General features: G+C 42.0%; 1 protein-coding gene across 2 annotated transcripts in view; it reads left to right on the plus strand.

The window, feature by feature from the left end:
- Positions 1-23,163, plus strand: part of pdzph1 (PDZ and pleckstrin homology domains 1) — a 66,738-nt gene extending 43,575 nt beyond the window's left edge. For both annotated transcript variants that reach the window (XM_048526786.2, XM_048526787.2), the window contains exons 9-13: positions 2,776-2,933; positions 5,772-5,814; positions 13,212-13,398; positions 21,556-21,691; positions 22,099-23,163. In XM_048526786.2, coding sequence (XP_048382743.1) covers positions 2,776-2,933; positions 5,772-5,814; positions 13,212-13,398; positions 21,556-21,691; positions 22,099-22,198 — 624 coding nt within the window. In that variant the 3' untranslated portion in view covers positions 22,199-23,163. The remainder of the gene's footprint in view (positions 1-2,775; positions 2,934-5,771; positions 5,815-13,211; positions 13,399-21,555; positions 21,692-22,098) is intronic.
- The last annotated feature ends 939 nt before the right edge of the window (positions 23,164-24,102 follow it).

Below are 24,102 nucleotides of genomic sequence, written 5' to 3' on the forward strand. Positions count from 1 at the left end.
ACAGTACTATGTAATGTTCCCAATGACGAAGGTGCATTAGTAGTTAACCACACAAAAGTTGTGGAGAAATTGAGAACAAATACCCATAACACACACCACAGTATTGATAGAACCATCACACCGTTCGCCTCCCTAGTGTAAAAATAAGACAAAGAACTGGGGTGGCACAGTGGTTAGCATTGCTGCCTCACAGTTCCAGGGAACTGGGTTCAATTCCACCCTCGGGCAACTGTCCATGTGGAGGTTGCACATTTTCCCTGTGTCTACAAGGATTTCCAGGTGGTCCCACAATCCAAAAATGTGCAGGTTGGGAGGACTGGTCAGGCTAAATTGCCCATAGCGTTCAGGGATGTGCTGGCTAGGTGGATTAGCCATGGGAAAGCAGGGTTGCAAGGGTACGGGTTGGGTCTGACTGGGTGCTCTTTGGAGGGTTGGTGTGAACTCAATGATCCACTGGGGACTCTATGAACTGCAGATGCTGGAGCTCTAAAACAAAAACAGAGTGTGCTAGAGGAAACTCAACAAGTCTAGCAACAGCAATGGAGAGAAAACCAAAGTTAATGTTTCAAATTTAGTGACCCTTTTCAAAACTGAAATCGGCTCATATTTTTTCTGATGCCCGTGTGCCAAAGGAATTCGTTAGAAGGTGGGTAACAGAGAGAGAGTGTGAGAGAGAGAGAGAGGAAGAGAGGGAGAGAAAGAAAAGATAACTAAACAGAGTTATTATTGATGATAAGCCAGGAGAGTAGAAAATTCTAAATGGATATGAATGAGACGTGTGAATAGTTGAGAATGGTTTGTCTGTGCTGGAAGTAACCACTGCAGAGCATTATCTTGTCTTCGGTATGTAACAATGTGTTTAAGAACTTTAGAGAATCCCTCCCATCGACCAATGTACTACCAGTGTCCACTTCTCACCACCAGTCTGCCTCCACCTCTCTTCCCCCTTTACCTGCAGTTCCCTCTAACTCCACATCCAGTCCTGAAAAAGAGTAATACCCAAAATGTTGACTGCTCCTTTCCTCCAGATGCTGCCTGGCCTTCTGTGTGCTTCCAGCCTCCTGTTTGTTTACCTGGATTCCAGCATCTAGGGTTTTTTTGTCTCTAACCTTCCTCCATGTTTACTAGCTACCCTCACGCACCCAAGTGATTGCTCCCAGCACTGCCTATTCATTTTAAATTCTTCACACTTCTTGTTAGCACACATTCAGCATTTACTTCACACCCAGTTTATTATCAGCAAACCCTTTGTTTACTTCCATTTTTTTTCCACTTCACTCTAGGCACTGTCTAAATCTATTCAATACACTCCTTCTCCCTCCTTCCCCTCAAATTACACCCCACTGTCATCAACAAAAATACTATATTTTTCCAGATCTGACCAAGGACTACTGGACCTGAAATGTTAACTCGTCTTTTAGCTCCACAGATGCTGCTAGACCTGCTGAGTTTTTCCAGAACTTTCTATTTTTGTTTGCTCTCACTTGCCATTGACAGGTAAGAATGGCATTATACGTAGACCCATCCCTAATCACTCACATGAACTGAGCCTTCTCCCCACAGACACCATTCACCCCCTCTCCCCACATCCTGTCACTGGTGGGAACTGACCCCCCCTCACCCCAATCCTGTTACTGATAGGAAGTGAGCCACACACCCACCATAACTGACTATGGCCCTACCCACCTGTAATTTCAACCAAACATGAGTGTATGTCTTCAATCTTTCTGGTGCTGTCATAATTACCGATAATTAATAGAGTCTTATTTTTTGGATTCAGTATCTGATTTTCTGTGAAATGATTGAACAAAATCAGTCAGTGCACACCCTCCGAGGCCTGCCCATTTCCTGAGGTTTAGTATTCTCATGTTAGACTTGCAAAAGCCTCAAGATGTCAAAGTCCAACTCGGACAGCCAAGTTACACCACTGCAGTGTTGGCCAGAATCCTGCTGCAAACGTTTGTAGGCTGCATTCACCCACAATTAACAAGCAGTCTGATCTGGGCGACCACAGGCACAGGCATAGCTATCCTTGAAAATACATGCAGATGAGGTGTGATATCCTTGAGTGGAGAGTAGGATGCTGTCACGTGTTGACCACTCTTTGAAGGAAGCTGCATTGACGGATCACTCACCAGGCTTGTGATAGTGATACTAATGAAAGCCAAAAGCTGTATATGTGACCTTTCTGTCAAAACCTGCAACACTGGAGTAGTCCCAGAGAGCCAGAAATGTTTGCATAATTGAAGTGGCACCTTCAGCAGGTTCTTAAGATCACGGTAGATTGGCAGTTCTGGGTTGGCTTCAACGTGTATTTATGCTTTAAGATGCGACCGGGAAGCATTGAAAAGGTTTTGATTTGAGTGCTCAAAACTGAGAATCAATTATTCTATTTGCCCATCTTTTAAGCATTAATTATAATGACTGCTTTATTAGTGTTTAGTATGCCAGTCACATCAGGCAGCTCAAACATTTGCTCACACAATTTCTGTTCAGGATTAACATGTTATAAGGTATTCAGTAACAAAAATGAGAGACTGAAATCAAGCTGTTTAACTTGCTTTCTGACTGGGAGACTGGAACTACTTGTAATAATTATGCCACAGCAACCCAGTCACCTCCGATTCCACTCCCTGCACACCATTCCAAGACCTCAGTTGGAACTTGAGCGCCTAACAGGAGCACCATTAATGTGTCTTCAGTTTCAAAATACTATAGTGTATTGATCTAATAGACCTGGATGTAAACCTACTTCAACAACACTTGTGTATGCAGGATGAAGGAAAGCGCCGACCACTGGATGTGATGAAGCTGGAAGGGGCTGAAGTTGCAGTTGACACAAGCTTGGGAAAACCATTTGTCTTTAAATGTATGCTACAATCGAGGAACAGAATGTTGTATTTCTGTTCAACGTCAAACCAGGAAATGAAAAGGTACAGAATTAAAAATTCAGCACAAAGCAGCATTTTTAGACGACAAAGGGGAGTTTATTATTTTGCTCAGTAATTTTAATCACTAAAACACACGTTTTATCAGTTTCAAAATCTCCCCACCCCTGGCCTCATTGCATAACCAAGCCTCCCTCTCATCCCCGATATGACAAGGTGTAGAGCTGGATGAACACAGCAGGCCAAGCAGCACCTTAGGTGCAGGAAAACTGATGTTTCAGACCTAGACCTCCCCTCCTCCTTGACGCAACCTGTCCATTTTCTCTCCCACCTATCTGCCCCTCCGATCTCACTGACCAATCCCCACCACTCCCAACTTGTACTTATTTATCACCATCCAACTGATCCTTCCCAGCCCCACCCTCTTCTGTATTTATTTCTGAGCTCCCTTCCCCCCCCCTCCCCTTTTCTGAAGAGGGCTTCAACCTAAAACATCAGCTTTCCTGCTCCTCTGATGCTACCTGGCCTGCTGTGTTCCTCCAGCTCCACACTGTGTTATCTCTACATAGAAGAAAGAACAGTTTTAAATCTCAATAAAGAACAGTCAGCAACTGGCAGCCAAGAAAATCAAATTACTTAAATAATTCATTTCATTTCATATGAATGTGGAAGCTCAAGCTTAACATTGCATGTGTTCAGGAGCTAATATTTGAGCTTCTACTGTTCTTCTGCTGTGACAACTGTTAAATTTAAATTCAAGATTGAGATTTGAAATGTAGCGAAAAGAGTAGCAAATGCCTGTTTAAAGTCTTCCAACTATGTATATATGCAATGAAAATGCATTAACTGTGACCTTGATCTATGGAAGACATAATTAGGGTGATGGCTTTTTGTATACAGAAGTATGTCAGTTATTTTGAAAGAAAAGCTTTTCATTCTAACCTACTGCCTGTTTACTTGTGCAACCTTAAATATTGTAGTGTCTGAAACATTAATGCATTCTTGTCTATGGCTTTAAATTTAATGGGAGTGGTGATGTTTATTGAGAATACTACATTGCTTTAATGTTGCTTCTATATGACTTCAAAAAAGCACATACAACAACCCAAATAAGAAGGTCATGTTACAATGTCAATTCATCACCTAATAAAGAAGATAGAAGGAATGGAAAAGGAGTCCCTGAAAACTAATAGTTAGCTCTTGAGAAAATCTTAAGATGATCTTTAAAAAAAGCTTTGTTTCCTACATGTACAGTATTTTGCTCTCCTGATATTTACTTAATTCTGGGCATTTTCAAATGTGGTTTATTTCAGTTTGAAATTGAAAAAAAAATCATCTAATTGGAAAGTTTGTATTTTTCTGTTATCAAAGCCTACTTGTATGGAGAGAAATAGTGTCTTGTTACAGCTGAATGTGTTGGTGCTAATTTATAGGATGAGTTGTTATTTTTAACCGCAAAAGTAAACCCAGGAGTCATGCAACAATAGAATATGTCTCTGAAAGATCAAGATACTTTAATTTGCAAAAAAGATAGTTGTTTGCAGTGCTCGTTGTGATTTTTAAGTCTTTCGACTGTTGTTGCTGCACAAAACTGTAACTGGTCAACTTCAAAGGTGCAGAGCTAGTTACATAGCATGAATAGCTAATCTGTATGCAATCCTCTGACAATGCTGTCATTGTAAAATAATGAAACCTGAGCTATTAATGGTCTTTACAGAGGTGAAGAGTACAAGAAGTTTTATTAGACCTATCCAACACTACTATGACTATGGTTGCAGTTTTGCGGCACCCGATGGATATGAAAAGGCATGTTTATTATTAGGGAGTGGGTAAAAAGAGAGCCAGAAACAAGGGATGCAGCAGGCCCCATGGTTTCTCTCCCCAGCCCTGCTGATCTCATTAGTTCAAGTCACAACCCTTGAGGTCCCTTTTGCTTAAAAGCAGGCAAGTGGTTTCTAATTACTTTAAATTGGAAAACAATCCTCACTACTGACTTGTGTCAGCCTCCAGCATCCCAGGAACCCACCATTCACTGGTACCCCTAAGCAGCTTGAAAAATATCAATATAAAAACTAGTGTAACTGCTGGACATTCAGCCCAACTTATTCACATTGATTCATTCTGCCAGGAGGTATGCCATGGAGTTAATCACCATTCATGGGCCACAAGACAAGGGCCAGTGAGATTCTAACATAACTGAAAGAAAGAATGCCTATCTTTGTAACAACATCAGACCATCTCAAATGAAGAATTTCTGACATGTCATTATTGTCATAATACTGTGAAATACATAGTCAATTTGCTAAAAGTTTTCACAAATAGTAAGAAATAAATGACCAAATATCTTATCTTTAGTGAAATTGACATTGTTGCCCAACCAACATTATTGCCCTAACTTTTAAATCTAAACAATGTGCTTAAGTCTTTGAAGTAGTCTTAGAATTTCAGAGTCAAGGGAAGAGGTAACACCACTGAGTTAAGGCCTACACCTATAGCATTCATTTACAACTCTCCCACTTGTTATTTTATGAAGGAGCATTCACCCATTTCACACAATTGGCTTATAAAACAGAAGATTTTTATGGTGAATCCATTCAGGGCATCCTAGAATTATTTCAGAGCCACAGCTTCATTACACAGTGAGATTGCACCTCTGAATCCTTGAGTGACTTTTAAGTTATTTTCTTAAGTAGATGATGTGAGTTTCCATACAGACTCATACCCCTAGGAAGAAAAATATTGGACCATATTATTGTAGTATCCAACACATTGAAAATATAGAAGTATACGCTCATGCATTTTTTTAAAAAAAGCTGATTCTTGGATTATCTTTTCTCTGTTAACCAGGTGAAAATGCATTTGTCTATCTCCTATTTGTTGCAGGTGGCTAGAAGCAATGGAGCGAGCAGTACATCCTGTTCATCAGGTACGTGCCAAACCAATTACAGCAGCAAATTGAATCCTTTAATATGTCGTGTTCCTTAAGCAAATTGGTTTCTTCTTGTTAGATTTGTATCTGTAATTTCTCCCTGTTTTCTTGTCACAATGTGTGAAGCCTCCTTTCTCTTCTAATTTGATCGTTATCTCCTCAGGTGCTCAAAAACACTCTCAATCCACTCTCACTGCAACTGAGCATACAAACATTTTGAAAGGATTTCAACTGAGTTCAAGACTTCATAATGCTGGCTTGGGTTTACATGAGAGTGTCACAGACAAACTATTGGTAGTACAGATTTCACTAGCCTAAGTAAGGTTATTAAGAGATTTATGATTGGCAGGACACAGAAAAGCTGCTACATTTGGACTATTGACATCCCAGGACATCAAGGATTTAGAAGGACTAAAAAAATACATAATTTTAAAACGCAAAATTCATGTTCCTCCTTATGAGGGTGTCTTTTGGGATCCTGTGTAACCCTATGCTCTAAAAGTGACGCTCCTTCCCAAGAGAGAGTACTAAGTCCTGTGTTTCCCTGACCTCTGGAAGGCATTCTAGTTATATACCTGGTAATTTGGGCACCTGTCAAGTGGATTTAAAGTGATACAGCTCATTCTGATGTCACCACCTCTGCATTTTTATTTTTTTTATTTCTGTTTCTCCCAAACTTCCAAGTAAGAGCTCCAACAGAATGATACTCTGAATCAACATTACAAGATGTAACAGAACAGCAGAAAACGTGCTGGAAAAACTCAGAAGATTCAGCAGCATCTGCTGCCAGGGAAAGAGAGTTAATGTTTTGAGTCCAATATGACTCTTCTTAGGAAACAAAAACCAAAAGAACTGTGGATACTGTAAATCAGGAACAAAAACAGAAGTTGTTGGAAAGCTCAGCAGATCTGGCAGCATCTGTGAAGAAAGGTTCTGAGGAAGGGTCACAGACACAAAACATTAACTCTGATGACTCCTCTTAGGAATTGAAATGGGGACAACTCTCCCCTGTATTCCTCATTCCCATGAATAGAAAACTCTCCAGTCCCCATTAAGCACATAGCAGCGCTATAGTTACAATCAAGAGCTTGGTTGTTTGGACAGAATGTTGTCTTATTTCTCCCTTTGTGGTTTCGCAGTGCATTGACCATGAGTACTGCTATTCCAAATATTAACCTACTCATTTATTTTTAACCCTTTTTCTCACTTTTCTGTTCAAAGTTTCAAAAGTTAACTTCCATAAACTGCTTCAAACATATGGACATACAAACTCTACACTTTCCAACACCTTCTCAATTGTTACTACCATATCTCTATCAGTTGATCACACAATACTGAGTATTGAAAGATGTCTGAACAGTTCTGTCCATAATAATTTTAGCTGTAGGCTGTATATCAGCAACAAGGGGCACAAATGCAGTAGCTAACTCAAATGTGTGGACAAATTCAAGCATGGGCAGTTTCAGCCAGTAAGCAACTAACTGCACTGAAAAGCTAGAATTCTTGATATGTTGATGCTGTTATGTTAATGTTTTAAGAGCTGAGTGCGCTAATAAAGCCAAGGAACAGGATGATAGCATATGATCTGTAGCCATGACTCCAAGCAGCAGCATGTCACATTGAGGAGGAGCACAACGTTTTAGTCACTGTACAAATTATCAGTTTGTCAAAACTTGAGTCTATCAGTAAATTGAGTATGTTGTTTATCAATCCAGTACAACAGCCATAATTCTTTTTAAGAAACTCAACACAAGGATACGATGTAGTGATCAGCAGTAACTCATTCTATGAAAAGTGAAATTAGTGATGTGAACTTGAGAACCATAATTAAAGAGCTCGGACAAAATCTGAAGCCGTGTAGAAGTTACACTGAGAACCAAAACATACTATGAATTGTTGCTGGCCAACAAATTCTTCATTTGTGAGAATTTCTTTTCTCATCTTCATTCCTTCATCTGCCCAAATTGGTTGTGTAGAGAGTTAGCTCTGAAAGGGGTTGCAAAAGCTGCATGGCCTCTAGACAACCTCGGGTGTCATTCCTGTGCACAACAATACAGCAGGTAAAACAAAACAAAAATATTGGAGCCACAGCACAAGGAAGAAAAACAATGCAAAAAAAGCATAGCAGCTGCCTCGTGGAATTTCCATATGGACTAGCTTTATGGTCTAAAATCACTAGCAAGGCTACATATGTCCTTCCAGAACTTAGGTTTTTTCAAGAATGGAGTTCTGCTTTATGGATTTAGCCACTGCAGAACCGATAGGCAACTGGTAAAAATAAAGAATTCCTTTAGACTGAGCGGTTGTGCAGAGACAATAGATGAGATCCATCTAAAGGTAGCAATGAGATCCTGCAGGCTACACAAAATGCTGGAAGATCAGCTAGATATATAGAAGTGAAATTTATAATTCACCATTTAGAGCTGATATCTTACAGGCAACAGCCAAAACGATGAATTGATCAGGTTTGTGACTAGGTACAGGGTAAACAAAGGACTGTGATTTCTCAGAAGCTGAGTTGTCTGAGTAGATAATGGAGCTTGTTATGGATTCAAACTCCACTAAAGCTTTCCAAATAAACATCAAATCATTTCTAAAAGATGGCACAAATTATGAAGCTACTGCGGGTATTCAGTGCAGAAAGCAGATTTAATAATATTGCCAAACAAAGCAAACAATCTGTTTGATTTGCTTTGATTAATTGTAGTCATGTGTACCTAAGTACAGTGAAAAGCTTTGCTTATGAGCAGTACAGGCAGATCACAGTAAGCAAGGACATACGGTGCTTAGATAGAGTGAAGCATATAGGTTACACTGCACAGGAGGTGTGTGAAATAAGATCCACATTTAGAAATTCAACGTTATTTGTAGTTAGAGGGTATGAAAAGTACATTCTGTTGCATCCACTGAGACCACACCCTGCATTCCAAACTTTTTGCAAGCCATGTGCTACAAAAGGACATGACTCGGAGTTTGTGGCTAATTCATTGAATGTGCCATAGTTCTTGCCATCACAGGGAGTGGGAAATTATGCCCTAAGATTCGTTTAATGTATTGGTGGTTTGACAATTCTTTGGATCTCATATGGTATAATCTGCAGGAGACCTAAACTTCACATTTGACTGTTTTTGTCTTGTTTACATTTAACATCTCATCTTCCAACAGCCAAGCCACACAGTTCCTCGAGCTACAATCTGTGACATTGCCATCTCCTCACACTCAAGCCGAAAGCTGATGGAGCAGGGCTCCTGCAGTAACTCTGGCTTGGTTAGGGAGGAAAAATTGTACAGGGATATCCTGACATGAACACTTTCTTGAGCCATCTTACATGAGGCCTGGATTACTGAACTGTATGGAAAAAGATATCATCGGGTTTAAGGATAATCTTGCAGTAGTACATACTGCCATGTTCCTGTGAGATTGACGGCAAGAAATTATCCTGTCAGCATCCTATCACACATGATTAAATGGGTGCATATGACGTGGGACCTTGGCCAGCTGAGAGACAACCAACTATGAGGAAATCATCTGGAGCTTCATGGGGAAGCATGTTAATGATGAAGTGTCCCTTCATTAAGACTGTGTACTTCTCTTACAGTTCTCACAGATCCACTGTAAGTTGAGGAAGCAATGCAGAGGTCAATCCAGCAATTCTTCTTTCAATCATATTATTGCAAAGGAGCCACTTTGGAAACAATTACATCTGCAACAAGAGCGACCACCACAGGCTGCCACACAGTGTTCAGGGTGAGAAGCATCAGATCAAGAGCCACAATGGTGGAGGAGAGCTCTTATTCGGAACAGGATCTACAGGCTAATCATTTGCTGCATGTAAAAATCAATGCAAATGACACAAAGGATGTCTCAAGCCATAACATTAGACTTATGCCAGCTACTGGACAAGTTTCTGCCATCAAAAGAACTGGCTGGCAATCCCATCCTAGTAACTGGGTGATCTTAATTCTGTTGTTAGATTCTGTGTATCATTTTAGTGAGCTGCTGGGGGCCTCTGTGGCATCTCGCAGTGTGATAACTGTGTCTGGGATATCACTGGTGTTAGCACAGAAGCTCACCAATATATCTCTGTCCACCTCGAGCCGGAGACTAAGCCACTGAAAGATTCTCAGCCATGATTGGTTTCCTGCATGTTCATGCTGCAATCAAGTGCATAGCAATCAGAGCACTCAATCATGAATATTACAGCACTCCATTCAGTTAATATTCAAATCATTTGTGATCAGAATGAACATAAAGCACACATTTGTTAGATATCCAGAGAGTTGCTGTGATTCGAACATCATTGATCACTTATTGGTTCTGGCATCCTTCATAGACCTTCTGTCCAGAGGATAGTTGCTGTTGAAAAGGGATACACCCCCATACCTATCTGATGACACCTCTAAGAAGCCCTCAGACTGCCACTGAGTAGAGAGATGATGCCAACTGCACTTCCACCGGTGCCATTCCATAGCAAACCACAGCCCTGCTGAAGCTGAGGTATTAATGCCAAGATCTGCCAGGCAATGTCATACTCTATAACCAGTCAGATTGCCCTACACCACACACTCTCTCAGTGACCAAACTGAGCTGATGAGGAGATGCAGGAGTGAGAAGAAACCCTGAAGTTGAAGATGTGGGTGAGGATTCTGAGATGGGCCAGGAGGAGTACAGAAGAGGTTAATGAATTTGTGTGCAATGGTTTGAAGAGCCAAAGAGGACCTTATATCCAGCCTTTCCAAGGTGACTGAGTGGGTTGTGACTTTTTCAGCTCCTGCTACTACTCATTTGTGCAGTTGCCTGTCAGCCCTCTGCTTGCTGGGTCACACATTGCTCTTTGATCAACTTGATTTCCAATTTGATTTATCTGTGAAATAAGATATTGACTTTTCCTTTCAACTGTGGCTCTGAAATCCTTACCTTCATTACCCTTGCAGACTTCAGAATGAAATGACGTTTCACTGGAGTCCTGTAATACTGTAATAATGTCAGTTCTCACTGACAGCAAGTCCACTACTATGGGCTTGAGGTGCCAAACTATCCCTTATATTTGGGTCCACACTAATGGTAACTTGGTACGTACATTACCATTTTCCCACCTACAGCTTTAAATGTTGTTGTGTGGCTTGGAGAACCCCAGATATAGGTTAGACCTTTCCTTCCTTACGTTTGTAAACATTACAAATTTACCAATTACTCCTATAAGGAGTGCGTATGGGCCACACCAATTGAACATCCCAGGCCCTGGCTCTTCCTTAAACCATATGCTTACCCTCAGTATCCTCAGAGTCATTTGTCTACTTCAACAGCAGTCCCCAATGTATAGATGTGGATTGAATTCGAGGTAGGACAGGTGACTTCCCCAATGGATGAGACTAACTGTGGTCAATGACCTGTGCTCAATATCAGCTGAGACTGAATGGATCAGATGAGATGGCTCATTACTCAGTTGTCGGAAGGAATTATCCCTTTTGTTAGTGACACCCATCCAGCACCATGTGGACAGTGCCATCAGTGAAGCTGGCAGCCAACTAAGTCTTCTTAGGGAGATTCTCTGATGTTCTTGAAGAAGTCACCACAGGCTGAGGAGAAGACCCTGACTTGTACTGAGTAAAGTAACACCCGCCTGTCCTTTAAATATTGCACCACAACTTTGAACTCCAGAAGGTCAAACAAGAGGCAAGTGTTTTAGTTTTACTCACCGCATGATTAGCAGATTAACTGCACAATGTCTTGCTCACATGGATCACCTCAGATAATGCACTCTGGGCATTGGCCAATATGATGCTGTTCAATGCACTAGATGTCATACTTGAACTTCAAAATAAAAATCTTGAATTTAGACTCAAACACATACATTTTACAATTTTTGTTTCTGTACGAGCATTTCTGCAGCCACAATTTTCACTCTTTATTTTATTCACTTGTGGGATGTGGTATTTGCTGGCTGACCAGAATTTATTGCCTGTCCTTAATTGCCTTTGAAAAGGTCATGGTGAGCTGCCTTATGGACCACCACAGCCCATGGCTGTAAGTAGAGCCACAATGCTGTTAGGGAGATAATTCCAGAATTTTAACCCAGTAACTGAAAAAACTATGATATATTTCCAAGTCAGGATGGTGAGAGGCTTGGAGGGGAGCATGCAGGTGGTGGTGTTCCTATGTATCTGCTGCCATTGCTCTTCTAGATGAAAGTGGGTTTGAAAGGTGCTGCCTCAGGATCTTTTGAAAATTACTGCAATGCATCTTGTAGATAGTACATTCTGCTGCTACTAAGCTTCAGTGACGGAGGGACTGGATGTTTGTGGTTGCTTTATCTTGGATAGTGTCAAGTTTCTTGAATGTTGTTGGAGTTGAACCCGTTCAGGTAAGTGGAGAGTATACCATCACACTCCTGACTTGTGCCTTGTAGATAGTGAACAGTCTTTAGGGAGTCAAGAGGTGAGTTACTTGCTGCAGGATTCCTAACCTCTGACCTGCTTTTGTAGCTATTGTATTCATAGAGTTAGTGCAGTTGTGTTTCTGGTCCATGGCAACCTGCAGGATGTTGATAGTGGTAGATTTAGTGATGGTAACACTACTGATTCTCAAGGAGAAGCAGTTATATTGTCTCTTATTGGAGATGGTCATTACCTGACATTTGTGTAACACCAATATTACTTGCCACTTGTCAGTCTAAGCCTGGATATTGCATTTGAACATGGACTGCTTCAGTATCTGAGGAGTTTTGAACCACTTGTAGTTTTATTTTGGTGGGAGGGGGTGTTGGGGAATGTTGTACTACTGCCTTAGGAGCTGACTATGCTGATGACTGCAGAACCAGGAGATGACCCCAGAACCAGGATGACACCACATGACCAGCAGTCACGAGGACTCCAAGCAGCAGCATGCTACAGTGAGGACACGTACATAAGTCACCCTGGCACTGCAACTTATCAGTTTGTCTCTTAAGTAAATTTATTTGAACATTTTAATAAAATTGAATTTACCAACTGTAGTTTGGTAAATTCTTGGAGGTTTCATCATCTGACCTCTTATTGCAAAACGTCCTATCCCCTGACTTCATATTAAGAAGGAAGCAGAATCTGTTACTCAACTGATTCAGTTATGAATTATCTCAAACAGAGATTTTCCCAAATTCAATATTGTGTCATTGATAACTGTAAGTGTTAAAAATTGATGAAAAGGCAAATTCATCTTTTATTGCTATTCTGATTTTTTTTTTCCTCCCGAGTTGCTCGAATCTCTGTAATAGGTGCTCAATTTGCAATTTATCTGAAGACTCCAGGATAATACTGAAAATCTGCAACATTTGTGGTGTTGGTGCAAGTGGTGTCAATATGTTTAATATATCCACGTACACCAATGTGTTAACAAGAAGATTCTTTCATTTACAGAATCATGTCTGGGTGGATGTGACTCACCACAATGCCAACCTTCCACCACTGGCCATCAAGAGCCCAGATTGCCTTGGTCTTCTTTATCAAATAAATCGGAACAAGGACGTATGGACTCAACATTACGGTGTGCTGAAAGATGCCTGCGTTTATTTCTATGCAGGGATTCGTTCCACACATGCACAGGGTGAGCAATGCTTGCAATGCAATGCGTGGCACGTAAAAATCTTTAGGCACAAAACAAGAAGTCTTACAGTGCAGAAGGACTCCATTCAACCCATCAACTATCCAATGGGCAGTATGATAACAGTGCCATTATCCTGCTTTTTCCCGGTATCTTTGCACATTGTTTCTATTTAAATAATCATTTAATGCCCTCAACCTTATTTGAACTTGCCTCCATCATATTTCCAAGCAGTGCATTCCAGACCTGAATGATTTGATTTGCCAAAAGGTTTCTCTCGCATCACATTTCTGGCATTTGCAAATTAATTTAGATGTGTGCACTCTAGTTCTCAACCGTTTGAGTACAAACAGTTTCTCATTTCTGCTTAATCCAGGCTTCCCATGATTTACAAAATTTCTGTCAGACTTCCTCTAAGGTGAACAGTCCCAACTTATCCAAATAATCTTCATAAATGAAATATCTCATCCCTGTTTTTTAAATTTACTCATGAGATGTGGACATCTCTGGCTGGGCTTATGCCTAGTTGTCCTTGGACATAATTGAATGGCTTGCTAAGCAGTTAAGAGCCAACCACATTTCTGTGAATCTGGGGTCACACACAGGCCAACCCAAGTAAGGACAACAGTTCCCTTTGCAAAAGGCCAAGTAGACCGATGGATTGTTACAATAGTCAATATTAGTTTCATGGTCATCTTTGGACATTTAATTTCGGATGTTTTTGTTGGTATTTAAATTAAATCATGTGCCATGGGAGGACTTGAATTTTAGTACCCAAAATATTATCTAGGCTTCTAAATCACTAATCTAGCTAAAGTCTAAATTATGTCTTGCATAATTTCAACACATCCTCCTTGTTTTTATATACCATGTGCCTATCAATAAAATCCAGGATAATGTGTGTTTTACTAACTGCTCTTTGCCTGTTCTGCCAGTTTCATTGATGTACGCAAATATACATCAAGTCCCTCTGCTCCTGCACACCATTAAGTTTTTTTTAACCTGTCTTTTTATATCGTCTGTTCATGTTCTTTTCAAGAAAAGGCATCACCTCACATTTCTCTGCATTGAACTTCATTTGCCACTGACTTGCCCATTCCACCGATTGTCTATATCCTTTTGGAGTTCTATATTATCCTCCCCGCATTTTACAGTGTTTCTGGGTTTGGTATCGGCAACAAACTTTGAAATTATGCCCAGCATGCTAAGGTTATTCATGTAATTTATAAACTACAAACTATGACATATTTTCCTCCAGCCTGAAAAATATCCATTAACCACTACACTCTACTTGCTATCACTCAGCTAGTTTTGTAACTACATCGCTATTGTCTCCTTTATTCCAGAGCTGTAAATTTTCTCACAAGTCTCTCATTTAGCGCTGTATCAAATGTCCTTTGAAAGTTCATGTGACCTAAGTTGACAGCATTAGCTTCATCGACCCTCTCTGCAGTCTCCTCATAGAACTTCAGCAAATCAGTCAAATGTGATTTCCCCTTTAAAAATCCATGCCGGCATTTTCTTATCTGACCACCCTTTAGCACATGACTACTAAATCTACCCTACATAATTGGTTCCGGACATTTCCCGAGCACTGAAGTTAAAATTGCCTTATCTGCAATTACTGAATATACCCTTACAACCTTTATAGAGCAATGGTATACACTGCACCTCACCCCCACCCCTAAGTCACTGGAAGACAAAGATTATAGTCAGTGTCACTACAATTTCCAATCTCATCTGCATCTATATGCGGATGCATCATTTCTGGTTCTAGCACCTTGTCAACATTAAGTATCAATAGCCAATCCAACCTTTCCTCCTAATCAATTTTGAATCCTTCTCATATCAGAGCTTGAGATAACAAGGCGTAGAGCTCGATGAACACAGCAGGCCAAACAGCGTCAGAGGAGCAGGAAAGCTGATGTTTTGGGCTAGATTTCTGAAGAAGGGTCTAGGCCGGAAACGTCAGCTTTCCTGCTCCTCTGATGCTGATGGGCCTGCCGTGTTAATCCAGCTCGACACCTTGTTATGTCAAATTCTCCAGCATCTGCAGTTCCTACTATCTCTAATATCAGAGCTTCTTCTGCTCGCACCATGGCTTGGGTAGCATCAACATCCTTGGTAAAGACACATTAAAAGCATTCATTTAACACCTCAGCCACATTTCTTGCCTCCATGTGTAAATCCCCCTGTTGGTCCCTGATCAACCCTACTCCACTATTTACCAACTTTTTACCATTCATCTGCCAAAAGGACAGGTTGGCATTCCCCTTTATGTTAGCAGCCACCAGCTATTGGCACAATTTTCTTCTTTACTTAATTTCAATCCTCTTTTTATCAGGGGAGTTTTGGATATGTTGGCCCTCCCTTACTAAGGAATACAACATCACTAAGCCAGAACTATGTCCTCTTTGAAGGTATCCCAATGTTTAGCTTCAGTTTATTTGGTTCATCTCAGTTCTTGCCTCATTGAAATTGGCTCTCACCAGTTAATTCTTGTCTTGATTACCTATTGCCTTTTTCTATCGTCATCATAAACCGTACAATACAATAATCACCATCTCCTGAATGTCCCTCAACTGACATTTATCTACTTGGCTCACCCATTTCCAAGAATCAGTTCCAATATTGCATCCTTTCTTATTGAGAGATAGTAAGCACTGCCAATGCTGGAGTCAGAGTTAACACAGTATGGAGCTGAAGGAACACAGCAGGCCAGCAGCATCAGAGGAACAAGGAAGTTGATGTTTCAGGTTGGGACTCTTCTTAAGAAAGGTCCTGTCCCAAAATGTCAACTTTCCTGCTCCTCTGATGCTGCTTGGCTTGCTGTCTTCCTCCAGCTCCACTCTGTGTTATGCCTGACCCCAGCATCTGCAGTTCTTGCTATAACCATAAAGAGTTACTGCTATTTTGCATTTCACTGTAAATTGTAAGAGCATGGCAGTATTGTTGTGAATCCATTTTTGAGCCATTGATTTATGGTCAGTTTTGTCTCTGCAATTAATGTCAACACTTAAAAGTCAGAGAAAAGAACAAAAAAGTAAAACAGTTAAAACTAACTAGTAGTTGACTCACCAAAAATCTCTAAAACATAAAATGAAACACGAGCAGTTTGGGAGATATTTTGCTGATTAAAATAAGTTTTAATTTTCCATTTTTTATATGATTATAGCTGAGCCACAAACACCAATTTCAAAGCTGGTTCTGTGAATTGTTGATTCAGTTAAAAGCTTTATCCTTTTATTTTATGATCTTTAGGTAAACTAATGATATAGATTAAACTATAGCAGCTAAGAAGATTATCTTAGAGTACGATGGGACATTGATCAGATGGCAATGGGCTAAGGAGCGGCAGCTGGTGTTTAGTTTAAATAAATGTGAGGTGCTGCATTTTGTTAAGGCAAATCAGGGCAGAACTTATGCACTTAATGGTAAGGTCTTGGAGAGTGTTGTTGAACAGAGACCTTGGAGTGCAGGCTTATAATTCCTTGCAAATGCATCCCCAGGTAGACATGATGGTGAAGGTGGTGTTTGGCATGCTTGCCGTTATTGGTCAGTCCATTGAGCACTGTACTTGGCAGGTCATACTGCACTGTACAGGATGTTGATTTGGTCACTTTTGGAATGCTGTGTGCAATTCTAGTCTCCCTGCTGTAAGAAAGATGTTGTGAAACTTAAAAGTGTTCAGACAGTTTTTACAAGGACATTGCCAGGTTTGGAGGGTTTGAGCTATAGCGAAAGGGTGCATAGGCTGAGGCTATTTTCCCTGGAGCATAATAGGCTAATAGCCTTTTAGAAGCTTACAAAATCATGACGGGCATGGATAGAGCGAACAGCCAAAGTCCATTCCCCAGGGTAGGGGATTCAAAATGACAGGGCATACATTTAAGGTGAGAAGGGAAAGATTTAAAAGGGACCTAAGGAGCAACTTTTTCGTGCAGAGCATGGTGCTCATATGGAACAAGCTGTTAGAGGAACCGTGATAATGGGAACTGCAGATGCTGGAGAATCCAAGATAATAAAATGTGAGGCTGGACTTCATCACCTCAGGAGACTTCCCACCCACAGCCTCCAACCTCATTGTTCCCCAACCCCGCACAGCCCGTTTCTATCTCCTTCCCAAAATCCACAAACCTGCCTGCCCTGGTCGACCCATTGTCTCAGTCTGTTCCTGCCCCGCCGAACTCATTTCCACCTATCTGGACTCCATTTTCTCCCCTTTGGTCCAGGAACTCCCTACCTACGTCTGTGACACCACACACGCCCTCCACCTCCTCCAGGACTTCCAATTCCCTGGCCCCCAACACCTCATTTTCACCATGGACGTCCAGTCCCTATACAACTGTATTCCGCATGCAGATGGCCTCAAGGCCCTCTGCTTCTTCCTGTCCCGCAGGCCCGACCAGTCCCCCTCCACCGACACCCTCATCCGCCTAGCCGAACTCGTCCTCACCCTCAACAACTTTTCTTTCGATTCCTCCCACTTCCTACAGACAAAGGGGGTGGCCATGGGCACCCGCATGGGCCCCAGCTATGCCTGTCTCTTTGTAGGGTATGTGGAACAGTCCCTCTTCCACACCTACACAGGCCCCAAACCCCACCTCTTCCTCCGTTACATTGATGACTGTATCGGCGCCGCCTCTTGCTCCCGAGAGAAGCTCAAACAGTTCATCCACTTCACCAACACATTCCACCCCAACCTTCAGTTCATCTGGGCCATCTCCAGCACATCCCTCACCTTCCTGGACCTCTCAGTCTCCATCTCAGGCAACCAGCTTGTAACTGATGTCCATTTCAAGCCCACCGACTCCCACAGCTACCCAGAATACACCTCCTCCCACCCACCCTCCTGCAAAAATTCCATCCCCTATTCACAATTCCTCCGCCTCCGCTGCATCTGCTCCCACGATGAGGCATTCCACTCCCGCACATCCCAGATGTCCAAGTACTTCAAGGACCGCAACTTTCCCCCCACAGTGGTCGAGAACGCCCTTGACCGCATCTCCCGCATTTCCCGCAACACATCCCTCACACCCCGCCCCCACCACAACCGCCCAAAGAGGATCCCCCTCATTCTCACACACCACCCCACCAACCTCCAGATACAACGTATCATCCTCCGACACTTCCACCATCTACAATCCGACCCCACCACCCAAGACATTTTTCCATCCTCACCCTTGTCTGCTTTCCGGAGAGACCACTCTCTCCGTGACTCCCTTGTTCGCTCCACACCGCCCTCCAACCCCACCACACCCGGCACCTTCCCCTGCAACCGCAGGAAATGCTACACTTGCCCCCACACCTCCTCCCTCACCCCTATCCTAGGTCCCAAGATGACTTTCCATATTAAGCAGAGGTTCACCTGCACATCTGCCAATGTGGTATACTGCATCCATTGTACCCGGTGTGGCCTCCTCTACATTGGGGAAACCAAGCAGAGGCTAGGGGACCGCTTTGCAGAACACCTCCGCTCGGTTTGCAATAAACAACTGCACCTCCCAGTCGCAAACCATTTCCACTCCCCCTCCCATTCTTTAGATGACATGTCCATCATGGGCCTCCTGCAGTGCCACAATGATGCCACCCGAAGGTTGCAGGAACAGCAACTCATATTCCGCTTGGGAACCCTGCAGCCCAATGGTATCAATGTGGACTTCACCAGCTTCAAAATCTCCCCTTTCCCCACCACATCCCAAAACCAGCCCAGTTCGTCCCCTCCCCCCACTGCACCACACAACCAGCCCAGCTCTTCCCCTCCACCCACTGCATCCCAAAACCAGTCCAACTTGTCTCTGTCTCCCTAACCTGTTCTTCCTCTCACCCATCCCTTCCTCCCACCCCAAGCCGCACCTCCATCTCCTACCTACTAACCTCATCCCACCTCCTTGACCTGTCTGTCTTCCCTGGACTGACCTATTCCAACCCCCCCCCCCCCACCCCTCCACCCACCTATACTCTCCTCTCCACCTATCTTCTTTTCTCTCCATCTTCGGTCCGCCTCCCCCTCTCTCCCTATTTATTCCAGAACCCTCACCCCATCCCCCTCTCTGATGAAGGGTCTAGGCCCGAAACGTCAGCTTTTGTGCTCCTGAGATGCTGCTGGGCCTGCTGTGTTCATCCAGCCTCACATTTTATTATGTTAGAGGAACCGGTCGGTGCTGATACAATTACAACATTTAAAAGGCATCTGGATGGGTAAATGAATAGGGAGGATTTAGAGTGATATGTGCCAAATATTAGCAAATGGGACTGGATTAATACCTGGTCAGCCTGGACGAGTTGGATCAAAGAATATGTTTCCATGCTGTAGAGCTCTATGACTCTGTAACTAGCAGCATCATTTATTAACTGCCAACAATAATTATCAACTGGCTGCAGAAAACCATAAAAACTCCAGCTTACAGGGTGACATGATTTTAAATGTATCAGCATAGTTAGATTCCTGACATCATGAAAAGATTTTTGAGAAGATCTCTGACATGATATGGATGTTTCTGACAAAGTAAGGATTTGTTATTAATCCTAATTGCCTTTGAGAAGGTGCTGGTGAGTAGCGTTTTTGAATTTCTCTGTGATTATTTGGAACAATGGAGTTGCTTGTTTGGCCATTTTGGAAGGTAGTTAAAAGTCGTCCACATTGCTATGGGTCAGAAATTAAATATAGACCAAGTAGCAGAATGCACAGTAGATTTCCTTCCCTAAACAGTGTCAATAAGCCGGATTTTTTTTAAAACAAGAAATTGGTGATAGCCAGGGCGTAACAGAGCTGAGTCTTGCTTTCAATCCCAGATGTTCATTAATAAATATAACTTAAATTCTACCAGCTGCAATGGTGCGATTTGAAATGCGTTCCCAGAGAATATGCACCTCGAGATTACTAGTCATTACTACCAGTCCAGTCTCCAAGTATAGTATAAAGGAAGCTTTTCTGTCCTGAACCATCTATAACCCACTTAGTTTCCATGAATAGATTGACATCTGTCTTTACACTGAGCTTACAGGAAAGATAATGGGAACAATCCTCACTTGTAACCAAAACAATGGTATTGCTTTTCTTTCCCCAGTGCATCATAAACAATAATACCACTTTGGTTGCCTAGTTTATTAGTACAGAATTCCTATAGAAATTTGGTTGATGACCGGATATGTCTACAGCTTTTAATTAGATGGACTTTCTGGAAAGAATACAAGTCACCGAACTGGTATCACTTCAGTTAGAATTCGCCGCGGGTAAAATTTTTAAATTCTGGTAGTCCCCTCCAATGAATAAGGTCTTGATATTTTTGCTTTTAATAGATAGAACTCTGCTCAAGACACAAACTTGTAGTCTAGCATATTTATAACTTATCCTGGTGAGATTTAAAAAACCCTTGAGAAACAGCAGAGAGAACACTCATACACATACAGGGGAGATGATGGTTTTGTGGTACAGTCACTGGTCTGGTAAACCAGAGGCCCAGGTTAATGCCTTGGTGAACTTTAAATTCAATTAAAAAAATCAATCAAAAATCTGAAATGTACAATTGGACTCAGTGAACTACAACGAATGTCAATTTATCACAGAAATCCATCTGATTCACTAAAGTCATTGTCTAATCTAGCCTATATGTGACTCTAGACACAGCATCCACAATGTGATTGACTCTTAATCGCCCTCTGAAATTAGTGCTGCCTACATCCCCTAAAGGAATAAAGAAAAATAAAGCTTGGGCAGTTTTTCTTTCTTCACTCTCTTTGAGTGACATTGATGGTGAACAAAGGGGCACTCTGCCCAAGAAGATGCTGTCACAAGCTTCCTGCCAATTCTATTTCAGAAAATGTCTTTATTTGGACAACTTATGGAGGCTGAAACTGGAGGTTCTAATCAACATCCAAATGCTGAGTCTACTCTCACAAAAAGTGTCCATTCTCTGTTTCATTTTGAATTCATTAGGGATTGACCAAAAAGGTCAATCTACGTTTGCATCTCATGCAACTGACATCAGTCTGGGCAAGGACATACAGGTGACAGGATCTACATCATTGTCAGGCTTCAAAGGTTACTGTGACTTAGGTATTTATAATATTGTTTGGAATGGTTATGCAATAGATAGAATGCTCTGTCACTTGAATGGAATTGGTTATATTATCTTATTTTCTGATCTTCACCTGCAGGAGGGATTTACCTACAGGGTTACACAGTTAGTGAGCAGAGCTTTGGGTCAAAGCGTACTGTGATTGAAGCCAAACCACCTACTGAAGAGTTTAAAACCTTCTATCTGTGTGCAGATAATGCAGCTGACAACAAGCGGTAAGTGAAAGGCACCTCATGTACAAACCTGCTAAAGTCAAACTTGTATAAACACATATAATCTTTTAAAAAGTGGATAAATATACTATGTTAGCTTTTCATCAAGCAATAAAAGCCCTCATAAAAGCATCAATAATGATACTTCATGAGGTAATTAGACGAGAGACCCTCTCGAAATCAGATTGAAACATTGAAGTATTTTAAAGCTTTGCTATTTTACAAAGATACAAGGTTCATCTTACAGCTAGAAGTGGCAACACTTTACATTAGATACATCTAACCATTGCAGTAAATCAGATTTGCAACGCAGTGATGACCTTTAATCGTGAGCTGCTTAGAAATAGAAGTTTAAGAATGCTACAGAGGTAAATGTGGAAGAAAACTAATATTTGGATTTGTCTCTCCAGCTGGATGATAGCATTAAAAGCATCAATAAGCAAATGGTTGCCCTTGCACCAAGCCATCCACGACTTCATGACCAACCCCCCAGAACAAACTCGGATGTGAAGAGAAATTCTTGTTCAAGTGCGGTTTTCTATTAATAAATATGAAAGTAGTAAAGCTCTTCTTACACATAAGGTCATGGAAATTGAGAACCCTTTCCCCAAAAAGCAGCTGGGAGTAGGTCAACTGAAAATTCCAAAACTGTGACTGAACCAAGTCACAGTAATTGAGCTCAGATCCAAATAAGCCCTAGTGTCATTGAATGGTGGAACAAGCTCAAGGTCTGAATGGTCTAGTACAAGGTCAGGAAACGCTCAACAGCAGGTCATAGCCCAACAGATTTATTTGAAAATACAAGCTTTCAGAGTTTAACTCCTTCTTCAAGTGTGAGTGACAGAGATAGTATCAGACACAGCATTTCTAAGTAAAAGATCAAAGAGTCACACCATTGATGAGAATGTACTCAACAAACCGAAGAGGCTGTGAAATCTTTAATCAGTTAGAACATAGAACATAGAACATTACAGCACAGTACAGGCCCTTCAGCCCTCGATGTTGTGCCGACCTGTCATACCGCTCTCAAGCCCATCTAACCTACACTATTCCATGTACGTCCATATGCTTGTCCAATGATGACTTAAATGTACCTAAAGTTGGTGAATCTACTACCGTTGCAGGCAAAGCGTTCCATTCCCTTACTACTCTCTGAGTAAAGAAACTACCTCTGACATCTGTCCTATGTCTTTCACCCCTCAATTTAAAGCTATGCCCCTCATGCTCGCCGTCACCATCCTAGGAAAAAGGCTCTCCCTATCCACCCTATTTAATGGATTAATATGTAAATATAAATTCCCAAAATCTTTTGCAGCCAATGTCCTGAGAGAACTAAACATTTTATCAGTGTAAAGAAAAGGTGACATTTTAGGTCAGGCAATGCATATTAGGTGAAAGGCCATGTTTAGAATCTGTGTCTTGCTTGGGAGTCAGACTGGTTTTATTTCTAAAGCAGGCATTTATAAAATGTCACATTGACTGGCCATTGATAAATTGTGTGTTTTTGAATAAAATAAAACATATCTGCAAATACAAATTCACTCCATAGATTAATGTGTATGTATGTGTCTGTGTGTGTACATGTGTGTACGCGTACGTGTGTGCGCGCATGGGAGAGTGTGTGTGAGAGGGAGAAGGGGGGAAAGAGAGAGTGTGTGTGTGTGAGTGAGTGTGAGAGTGTGTGTGTGTGTGAGTGAGTGTGAGAGTGTGTGTGAGAGTGAGAGTGAGCTTGTGTGTGAGTGTGAGAGTGAGCGTGTGTGTGAGTGTGAGAGTGAGCGTGTGTGTGTGTGTGTGTGTGTGTGTGTGTGTGTGTGTGTGTGTGTGTGTGGAGTGTGTGTGTGACACACACACACACACACACACACTCCACGCAGGCACACACACAGGCTCCACACACACACACAGACACTCCACACACACTTAGACACTCCACACACACTCACAGACACACAACACTCCACACACACACACACAGACTCCACACAAACACGACACACACACACACACACACACAGACATTCCACACACACACACACACACACTCTACACACACACACACACACACACTCCACACACACACACACACACTCCACACACACACAGACACTCCACATGCACACAGACACTACACACTCCACACACACACACTCCACACACACACACTCCACACACAGAGAGACACTCCACACACGCACACACACTCCACACACACACACAGACATTCCACACACACACACTCCACAGACACACACACTCCACATACACACACACACAGACATTCCACACACACACAGACACTCCACAAACACACACAGACACTCCACACACGACACACACACACACTCACACAGACATTCCACACACACACAGACACTCTACACACACACCACACACACAGACACTCCACACACACT

The sequence above is a fragment of the Stegostoma tigrinum genome, chromosome 3 (genome assembly GCF_030684315.1).
Source record: "Stegostoma tigrinum isolate sSteTig4 chromosome 3, sSteTig4.hap1, whole genome shotgun sequence".
Classification (NCBI taxonomy): domain Eukaryota; kingdom Metazoa; phylum Chordata; class Chondrichthyes; order Orectolobiformes; family Stegostomatidae; genus Stegostoma; species Stegostoma tigrinum.